Source organism: Papaver somniferum, chromosome 3 (genome assembly GCF_003573695.1).
Source record: "Papaver somniferum cultivar HN1 chromosome 3, ASM357369v1, whole genome shotgun sequence".
Classification (NCBI taxonomy): Eukaryota; Viridiplantae; Streptophyta; class Magnoliopsida; order Ranunculales; family Papaveraceae; genus Papaver; species Papaver somniferum.
Window position 1 is genome coordinate 103,419,939 of NC_039360.1, and position 10,095 is coordinate 103,430,033.

General features: G+C 38.0%; 2 protein-coding genes across 3 annotated transcripts; one reads left to right on the forward strand and one right to left on the reverse strand.

Moving 5' to 3' along the window:
• Positions 1–1,360: 1,360 nt before the first annotated feature.
• On the forward strand, positions 1,361–3,550 carry LOC113357004 (eukaryotic translation initiation factor 6-2-like). 2 transcript variants are annotated; one of them, XM_026600257.1, is made up of 8 exons: positions 1,361–1,411; positions 1,792–1,844; positions 1,933–2,029; positions 2,123–2,208; positions 2,310–2,354; positions 2,609–2,739; positions 2,938–3,048; positions 3,158–3,550. In XM_026600257.1, the coding sequence occupies exons 2-8, from the start codon at positions 1,835–1,837 to the stop codon at positions 3,413–3,415; spliced, it is 738 nt and encodes a 245-aa protein (XP_026456042.1). In that variant the 5' UTR covers positions 1,361–1,411; positions 1,792–1,834; the 3' UTR covers positions 3,416–3,550. The 2 variants fall into 2 exon arrangements, with proteins under 2 accessions (XP_026456042.1, XP_026456041.1); XM_026600256.1 differs by having other exon boundaries at positions 1,365–1,516.
• Positions 3,551–4,088: 538 nt separating this feature from the next.
• LOC113357005 (pentatricopeptide repeat-containing protein At2g13600-like) lies at positions 4,089–7,249 on the reverse strand. Its single transcript, XM_026600258.1, has one exon. It carries the CDS (start codon positions 7,173–7,175, stop codon positions 4,431–4,433), a length of 2,745 nt encoding a protein of 914 aa, XP_026456043.1. The 5' UTR covers positions 7,176–7,249; the 3' UTR covers positions 4,089–4,430.
• Positions 7,250–10,095: the final 2,846 nt, after the last annotated feature.

Sequence of the window (10,095 nt, forward strand, 5' to 3'; positions counted from 1 at the left end):
ATATGTTGCATAATTGTTTTATAACTACAGTAGTTACACTAGTATGTTAAGAACATCTTGGATCGATTCCTATAATATATTACGTAATCTAGATTATATCCAACATCACCTTGTTTAAGTAATCTTGAGACGCTAATAACGATAAGATTATACAAGTTATGTATGAAATAGGTTATTGCAAAAGAATCGGTGGGGCACTCGATACCCTCGTATTTTCACAATGAACTTGATCAAACGTGTATCCTGCACTAAATCAAATATCTCTTGAAAATGTACATTCCAATATCATATGCACTACAAACTCAGTATCGCCACTGCACCTGGTACAATTTATGTTCTTTTGTGGGATTCTTCTGCTTATTATTTCTTTAGATGTCAATATATCCTCAAGACATTTCCAGATAAAAAATCCGACTCTAGGAATAATATTAATTGACCAGAGTTCATATAATACTAGTGGATATGACCTGAAGATTTTTCCATTGTGATACTTCGTGTTGTATAAAGTATGGTAAGCAGATTTATCTGTGAAACAACCATTTTTGGTCTGTGTCCAGACCGATTTTTCTTCACTAGTTAAAGGAATTCTCATGCTCGGAATTTTTTGCGAAGTGGTTTAATCAAAAAGGTTAAAGACCAATTCGTGCCAACTCCGGCTGCCTTCATCAATTAAATCTGAATAAAACTATAAATACTAAAACTACTAGCAGTACTGGATGAAGATTATCTGTAATTGTTCAGATTATCCTTGCTATCAATCGTCAACTGCTCTGTATGAAGATCTGTTTACTTTAATCCGAGGACCATAAATTGAACTTCTGAATAAACTCAAATTCGTTACTAATACTCTTCCAAGACCTGTTTTAAGGTTCACGTAGAAAGGCACCTTGTTTAAAGTACTTTTCCTTGAAAGAATAAATATTTTCAGTGGATATAGGGTGTTTGGATGCACACTTAGAAGTAGCTTTTTGACTTCTAGAATACAAAAAGCAAAAAATCAGTTCGGATACGTTATTTCAAAACGACTTCCACGATCAAAAAAACCAATTTTTTCTTAAGAAAAATGCTTTTGCTTCTGATTTCTGCTACTGGTATCCGTACGCTCTATAAAACATTTCCGACCTCTAAAGTTCAAACCTCCATCAGCGGCCGACCTGTAGACACCCATGTACATATGACCACCGTTTGTTTGACTATTTTCGGACGCATGCTTGGTGTCCAAGGAGACTACGTTGTCTTTATCCGCCTTCCTCATCCATAACACCACGTGGACGTGAGCACCACGGCATTTCCATCTCACAGTTTCTAAAATCAGGATTCTTTATATCAACGGCCAATATTTCAAAACACAGTAGCAAAGTTAAGAGGTTAAATACAAAGACAAAGGGTTTGCAACTCTTCAGCGGAAGAGGTACAAAAGGCCAAAAATCCTAAAACCTCAACCATTGTAACCTAAAAACACTGATACTGATAGTTCCTCCATTTTGCTGTTCCCTTTTCTTGGAATTCTACAGAGGTTTTACAGTTTCTGAATTAGGCTTTTTTTGTTGGTTTGTTTAAGCATGATATATTTGAGATTTTAGGGTTTTACATCTGTATGTGTATGGTAAAGGAGATTTATTTTGTTAATGTGTTTTGAACTTGTTCGGTTACTTCAAATTTTATTGTTCATTTTTGCTTGTTTAAAATCCCAGATTTTGTACTAATTTTTTTTTTCCTTTGTGAGTGAAAATCTTATGTTTGTTGGTCTAAAATTTCAGTTCCATTGATTTGTTCTTGAATTTGTTGCAGGTTTTTATTAGTTGGAAGTTTTGGGATTTAACTTGTACTTATCATGGCAACCCGTAAGTTTTGAAGTTGAATTTATTAAATAAAATTAGAGTTGGTTCATGTTTGGTAAATGAAGTTATAAACTTAATCAAATTGATGTAGGTCTACAATTTGAGAACAATTGTGAAGTTGGGGTGTTCTCAAAGTTAACCAATGCGTATTGTTTGGTTGCAATTGGAGGATCTGAGAACTTTTATAGGTTTGTGTACCAAAATTGCGAATTTATTGTGGATATATTTGTCATGTTTATTTGTTTGTTCGGCTATTCATTTTATTATTTCTGTTTTTGTAGTACATTTGAATCTGAGTTAGCAGATCACATCCCTGTTGTCAAAACCTCTATAGGTGGCACTAGGATCGTTGGGCGTTTATGTGCTGGTAAGTATAGGGAGTGTAACCATTACGTCTATTTGAAACCCCTGAACTATCAAATTTTCTCTTTGATACATGCTTGATTTGATGCTTGGTTCTGGTTGCAGGAAACAAGAATGGACTTTTGGTGCCGCACACTACAACAGATCAGGGTTAGTGAAAACCTTTTTGACAGGACATTTCAGTGTCTTGGCTGATTTGATTTCGCACTTACTGTTGTTATCAGTCTTCATACTTAGTACAATCTTGGTTTCTTATTAGTTCGGTTTCTTATTAGTTAACGTGATTTGATCTCTTACTTTTTGGTTCATGCTTCACATTATTTTATCAACAATCATACATCTGAAAGATCAATGAGCAGAAAGCAGTTCAGATTCCTAAATATTATTCTTCATTTTTGTTTTAGAACTTCAACACTTGAGGAATATTTTACCAGATGAAGTTGTCGTTCAGAGAATTGACGAGAGACTATCCGCATTGGGAAATTGCGTTGCCTGTAACGACCATGTTGCTCTTGTACATACTGATCTTGATAGGGTATGTGATATATACTCTGTATTGGGGAACTTTGTTATGAGAAGAATTTTAAAAAAATTATTTACAATTATTTTAGTTGCCTTACCATAAGCAATATAACGTCTCTCTTGAATTGTCAAAATACTAACCACTAATATGACTTAGAAATTAGACCGAGTATTTGTTGTAACTTTGTGCTGGTTTCAATTATATTATCAGGATACTGAGGAGATTATCGCAGATGTTTTAGGAGTTGAAGTGTTTAGGCAGACTATTGCTGGAAATATTCTCGTGGGAAGTTACTGTACCTTCTCTAACACAGGCGGATTGGTAAGATAACATGTTAATGTATTGAAAGATATCATTTGGTGTTACTAATTATTGAAAGACATTCTTTTCTACTCTTGTTTGATGTTTTGACTTTTTTGGTCTGAAACAGGTTCATCCCCATACATCCATTGAAGACCTGGATGAACTGTCAACTCTTCTTCAAGTTCCTTTAGTGGCTGGGACGGTGAACAGAGGTAGCGAAGTCATTGGTGCTGGTATGATTGTTAATGACTGGACTGCATTCTGTGGATCAGACACTACGGCAACAGAACTCTCTGTCATTGAAAGTGTGTTCAAGTTGAGGGAAGCCCAACCTAGTCTCGTAAAAGATGAGATGCGGAAATCATTGATCGACAGTTTCGTTTAATACTTTACTTTGTTTAGACTATCTTTTACTTCTATGTATTACAAGTCCATAATTATCCTATAGTGTGATGAAGGTTACTTTGCAGAGATTTTATCATATTTGAAGAAAATGTCATCCCTTTTTTTTGGTTTCTAAGCATGGTATTGTTTCTGCATTCTACAATATGAGTATCTAAGGGCCTGTTTGGTACAGTTTTGAAAAACAGTTTTGAAAAACAATTTTCAAAAATAGTTTTCCACTGTTTTAAAAACATACCCTTTTTTCCTTGTTTTCATTTTCTAAAAATTGTTTGGTAAACTGTTTTTGAAAACAAGGAAAACCAACTAAATCGGATCAAATGTAAAGATTCGTCTAAGAGATAGTGATATTAGCCATGACTCACTTGCAGTCATTCCCCATCTCTTACTTTGTTCTGAAAAGAAGAAAAGAATAAAGAAAAGAAAAAAAGAGAAAACACAGAAAACAATAATTTGTTGTTTTCATTTTTTTGTTTTTAAAAACAGAAAACAGATAGAAAACATTTTCTGAAAATGTCCTTACCAAACGCGTTTTACCAAACGCGTTTTCTCCTGTTTTCTGTTTTCTCTGTTTTTAAAAACAGAAAACTGTTTTTGAAAACTATACCAAACAGGACCTAAAAGTTTAGAGTTTTACAAGGAATGATCTGCGGCTGTTTCTCCAAAGTGTTCTCAGTTTCAATACACTAATAAAGAAATAAATAATCAGCCAACAGAAACTCATTTAAAGCCCCTCCGATAACCGAGGCCTGAAGGGAAAAATGCTTTGCGGTCTTCATGATCAATTGAATACAACTTATCAAGAGTTATGGTATTGCTTCACTGAACTCTGGATGAAATAACCCAAAAGGCTTTCACTTTTCTGCTAACGAACTAACCTGAAGTTTGTTTAATAGATCAGTTTCAATCAGTCCTTACAAATCCATGGGCAACGAAATGTTTTGGCTGGCCACTGTATTAAGATATAGTTGCTGTTACAAGAATGTGTCCACCCGGTGTTACCAGTAATCTTCACAAGAACAGGTTCCATTTCTGAAATGATGGAAACGATTTGCATCTCGGACAACCAATTCTCTAGCAGTAACAAGAGATGTCAGCTTTATGACTGTGTGACAATCAGAACAAATCCTAAGGTTCTTCATCACATGTATTGGCATCCAAGAAGGAAGATGTATTAGTCCAAAAGCTACTGCAAGCTTCTCACTGTGACAGCCTCGATATCGAGAAGAACTGTAGTCTTTCACATACTTGCCTGTATCCTCGATCTTCTTAAGAACCTCCTCCACCATCCTATGAACCTCGTTAATTTGTGGGTGGCTTGCGTCATCTGCTGTAAACACATGCACTGTGTTTCCCACTTCAATCCAGCTACACCCTGGATTCTTACGGATTCCTCTGTCTCTCATCATTGCTCTCACCTTCACCACACCATTCAAGTCACCTGTTTCTGCGTAGACGTTAGCTAGCAACACATAACTACCAGAATCCTTCAAATCCAACTCTTGCAAATGTTTGACTGCATATTCTGCTAGCTTTGAATCACCGTGGGTACAACAAGCGCTAAGTAGAGCAACCCAAACAGCTGAATCTGGTTGAATAGGCATCTCTTCGATTACTTTCTTGGCCTCCTCTAAAAACCCCGCTCTTCCAAGTAAATCAACTATACATGTATAGTGTTCAGAACTCCGCAAGATACCATGATTTTTGGTCATAGAATTAAAGTAATATTTCCCTTCTGATACAAGTCCCGAATGGCTACAACCTGACAGCAAACCAATGTAACTTATGTGATCTGGGATGACACCTGATGTTAACATATTTTCAAAAATTTGAACCACACTTTTTCCTTGACCATTTAGAGCGTATGATGTGATCATTGCATTCCAAGAAACCAGATCCTTATAAACAATCGAATCAAATACCTTTCGTGCTTTCTCGAACTGTCCACATTTAGAATACATGGTGACGATACCATTTGCAACAGAGACATCAGAATCAAACCCACTTTTCACAGCTTGAGCAATAATTTGGTTGCCGAGTCGCAATGATGCAAAATCATTACATGCACCGAATAAAGTTGAAAAAGTTACCCAATCAGGCATTACATTATCTTGCAGTAACATCACCTTGTACAGCTTCAGACCTTCTTCCCAGTGCCCATGTTGTATATATGCAGCTAACATTGAGTTCCATGTTATAACATTTCTCTGTGGCATCTTGTCAAAATATTCACGCGCACTTCCAATGTCACCTTTCTGAGAATATGCACTGATCATTGCTGTCCATGATATTATATCCCTAAGAGGCATGTGCCTGAAAACATGATTGGCCATCTGAATGTTGTCGCACTTAAAATACATTATAACAAGAGCATTACTTACAGGAATGGCATAGTCAAGTCCTATCTTGATTGAATGAGCATGGAGCTGAGTTCCAAAACAGGTATATTTTCTACTTGAACAGACTCCTAGTATAGTAGCAACTGTAAACTGATCCGAGGCCACTGCTACCTTTCTCATTTGATCAAATAATACTAAAGCTTCTTCTTCAAATTCGAACTGAGCAAAACCTCCAATTAGAGAAGTCCAGGATACTGTGTTTCTTTCTGGTAAGTTACTAAACACTCTCTTTGCAGTTTCCAAATGCCCAAATTTCGCATACATATCAATCAGAGTGCTACCTACAAAAACATCCAGACTTGGTTCAGATCTAACAATCCGAGCATGGATATGTCTACCCCATTGCACATCAAGAATGCTTGCGCATGAGCTAAGAACACTAGCATAAGTCACAGAATTTGGTTCACATCCATGAGCACACATCTCCATAAACATAGAAAGAGTGTTTACTCCGAACCCATGTTGTGATAAGATCGAAATGATAGTGTTCCATGACACAGTGTCACGTTCAGGCATTTGTTCGAATAATTCAATTGCTCGTCCTACTCCGTATGCTTTTGAATAACCATAAACCATATTATTCCAACAAAACAAACTCGGACTCTGAATCCGCTTAAAGACTTTATCAGCTAAATCCACAGCTCCACACTTAACATACATATCAAGAATAGACACTTGAATAAATGGGTCTTCGCCATATGAAAATTTCTCAACAAGGCAATGCAACACCAAACCTAGTTTCAACAATCGGAGACTGCCACAAGCCTTAATCACATACGAAAACGAATACAAATCGGGACAATAGATATAATCCTTAAACATTATAAAGAATACCTTAATGGTTTCTTCAACTTTCCCATTTTGAAAATAACAAGACATCATAGTATTCCAGGAAACACAATCTCTTTCCGGCATTTCATCGAACAGTTGTCTAGCTTTCTCTATCATACCCAAATCTGACAACCCATTAATCATTGTGTTCCAACTAAAAACATTTGGATTATCAATTTCATTGAAAACCCGGGAAGAATCTTCAATTAAACCACAATTTGAGTACATATTAAGAAGATGGTTCTGCAGAAAAACTGAAGATATGAAACCAGTAGATATCAAATGACCATGGAGTTTTTTAGCATTTAATATTGAACGTTGCTTTCCACATATTTTCATGGCTTCTGAGAGACTTTGGGAGTACCTCATATAAGATTTTTCTGTGGAGAAGTCTTGGTACAGAGAATTCATGGTTTGTATAACGAGATTTTCTTCGCACGACATGTAACGAACCAGTTTTAGAGACAGAAAAGGGGTTCGAATAATTCTGTGCCATGGAAGCTTGAAAATCATAGAGAGATAGTTCTATAGTGAAACTCCTTCTATGAACACATAAATCTCGAAGCCAACCACGTGTTCACAAATAATATTCGCATACATTCTAATTTTGAAATTGTACGTCGTATATGTAAAGGGGATGATTATATCGATTCATCGACTCTAAGTTTTCGGGCTTGCCATTGTCTAGTCGAATATTATCATAAATAATGTTCGTATAAAAAGGGGTAAACAGAGAATCAAACATAAATGTAAAGCACATGACGTTCAATGTTGAATGTAAAGTGCTGAAATATAAATGAGACAAAGATTTACGTGGTTCGGCACTAAGGCCTACATCCACGAGGCTGGTGTTTCACTATGTATTGATGATTACAAAGATAGTCAAATGACTTTAGAGTACACATAGGTCTGCGGAAGTAGGGGGATCACTTACTCTTCCTATTTCTCTCTCCTATATTCTCCTATCTTTTCTCTGGATTGGTCGACCCCCTCTCTCTTAGTGGAGAGGGGTATTTATAGGGTTGGAACGTGGGTCCTACTTCTGAGGTGTCGTTGTAATCTTATCTTCTTGTGCTTTGTGCCCATTACGCAGAGGTCTTCGGCATATGCTGCGGCCTAAGCTTGAATACGAAGGGTTATCCTCGCTTCTTCCACGAGCTGATTGACACGTGTATATCTCTTTGGTATTTAATGCGAGTAGATGGATGTCTGCTCGTGTCAGACAAGTGTCTCTTTGTCTGGTCACATCTGTGTCAGTCAAACTTCCTCTCAGCCGTTGATCTGGGATCTTCCTCGGGATTGGGTGTATTAACACACAAGGAGTATTATCTGGTGCTCCTCTAAGCCATCATACCTCTGTGATCCTCTGTCCCTGACCGTCAGATCTGCTGACTGGTGGCATCTTCTGATGAGATGCTTGTTATCATGTTTTGATATCTTGTTTTGCATGCCTTCCACGTGTCTCTTCCTGTACACGTGGTGGATGATGAAAAGTGTACATACAATTTGCCCCTCTTCTTCTGACTTGGGCGTATTTTGCAATTTAGAAGAAGAAAGGTCGTCCTACACGTTTTATCTCTCCTGAAATAACTTCCCCTATAAATACGGGCACGTTTCCCACTTTGCATTAACTTTCTCCATAACTGCTCCTTGGTACGAGGGATAGTTATTGTCTTCCATAGCTTTATAAATAGGAAAGAGAATGTGAAAAAAACTCTTATCCTCTTCTTGTCAGTGTTCATCCTCTTCTTGTCAGTGTTCATCCTTTTTTTGTTTTATATTCTTGTTCTTTAGTCATTTATTATCGTCATTCTTGTGAGGAAGATAATAACATTCAATTTTCTGTCTCTTTCGCTCTCGACTGCTGTTGCCCCTGTATCACAGACAACTAGCTTTTGATATCTCCGATCCTCCTTTCTTCGACTGTGGTTGGTGCTTGTCGTCCTCTTCTATACAGGTATGGGTTTTTTCATTAGCTGTTCATCATTGATTTATCTATGTATCTACCCGTTTGTTTCCTGTTGCTGTATTCTTGGCTTTGTGATGAAGAACACACATGTCGAAGCATATATGCTTGCCCCTGTTCTTTGTTACAAAGTCTGTGAGTCTGTATCTAAGTATTATCTCTGGAGTTTGATGAGGTATTTCTGGTTATTTTTAGTTCTTAGGGTTTTTAATGTTTATCCGGATGAACCATTCAATTATGGGTTTTTTGATCTTTAGTGATCTCCTCGTATTCTTCTCTAAACTGTTTTTGTGTTTCCTTGTAGATATGTCTGATCGTCCGCAGGATCCTTACCAAACCCCGCCGTCTAGTCCGCCAAGATCCCCTCCGCGTCGAGATTCTGACAGATCTCCACTTGGGGAAGGTCCTTACAAGTCTTCGCAATCAGATCCTCGGGGTCATAGGGTTTCATCTTCCTCTGGTGCGAAGGCTTTGCCTACTAAGAAAGGGGATTTGCCGAAGGGTCCTTCTGGGTCTAGGTATGCTGTTAACCGCGCCCCTTCTCGTCCTCGTGAAGATTCTAGGAGTACGCAGGCTCCTCCTCGTGATGACTCTAGGAGTACGCAGGCTCCTCCTCCTCGTAATGAAACATTGGATGTTCCGCCCCTTCATTCTATGGCTCCTCCTTCAGTGCCTCCGCAGAAATCTTTGCCGCCTCCTCCCACGGTTTCTTTCAAAGGTAAGTACTCCAAGGGTACTATGTCGAGAGATGATCCGTCTAAAAATATTCCTTCTAAAAGGAAAGCTTCGTAATTGAGTCCTACTTCTGATTCCGCATACGAATAAGAAACTGTCCCCGTGATACGCAACATTTCAGTTGGTAAGAAGAAGGTCACTTTCAAGCATATTGATCTTGAGATGTTCAAGGAAAAACATGAGCTTCAAGCTTTTGAGGTTCGCTTCTATGCCCCTGACGATGATATCACTTACGAGCTCCTTGCGAAGTATCAGTTTGACGAGTTTCATCTATTGACTACGGTTGGAGCCTTCGAGGCGGGTCTCATGTTGCCCCTATATAAGTCGGGTGACTCCTTTTATTATGACATGCTGGCTAGTCGCGAAGGCTCTTCCACAAACACTCATAATCGTTCCGTGTCACAACTATCTGGGAATTATCTTCGTGCACTGAAGGAATGTTACCTGCGAAGCAAGGGAGAGACTATGATGACCTGCTATGTTCCAAATCCTGCTGAGAGAGAGTGGTACACTCCTCAGAATTTTAACAGTTCCTTTGGGGATTATGTCAACAGTAGAAACCGTAAGCCGTGGAGTGTTAGTCTTCGTAACATTGCTGCTCCTCGTGGTGAAATTCGTCTTTTGAGTGAGGTGAGTGATGCCAAGCTGAAGTATGTTCCTGGTACTGAGGGATCTGCTAAACAGAAACTCTTTCCTGCTCGTGAAAGGATTAAGCGTGACCATGATTATGAA

What these genes read in the sequence shown, in the direction of transcription:
- LOC113357004 (XM_026600257.1), top strand. An exon ending in GCACACTACAACAGATCAGG is followed by an intron (nt 2,355 to 2,608) that starts GTTAGTGAAAAC and finishes TTTTTGTTTTAG; the next exon opens with AACTTCAACACTTGAGGAAT. An exon ending in TACATACTGATCTTGATAGG is followed by an intron (nt 2,740 to 2,937) that starts GTATGTGATATA and finishes TTATATTATCAG; the next exon opens with GATACTGAGGAGATTATCGC.
- LOC113357005 (XM_026600258.1), bottom strand. Translation starts at nt 7,175, where the DNA reads ATGATTTTCAAGCTTCCATGGCACAGAATTATTCGAACCCCTTTTCTG.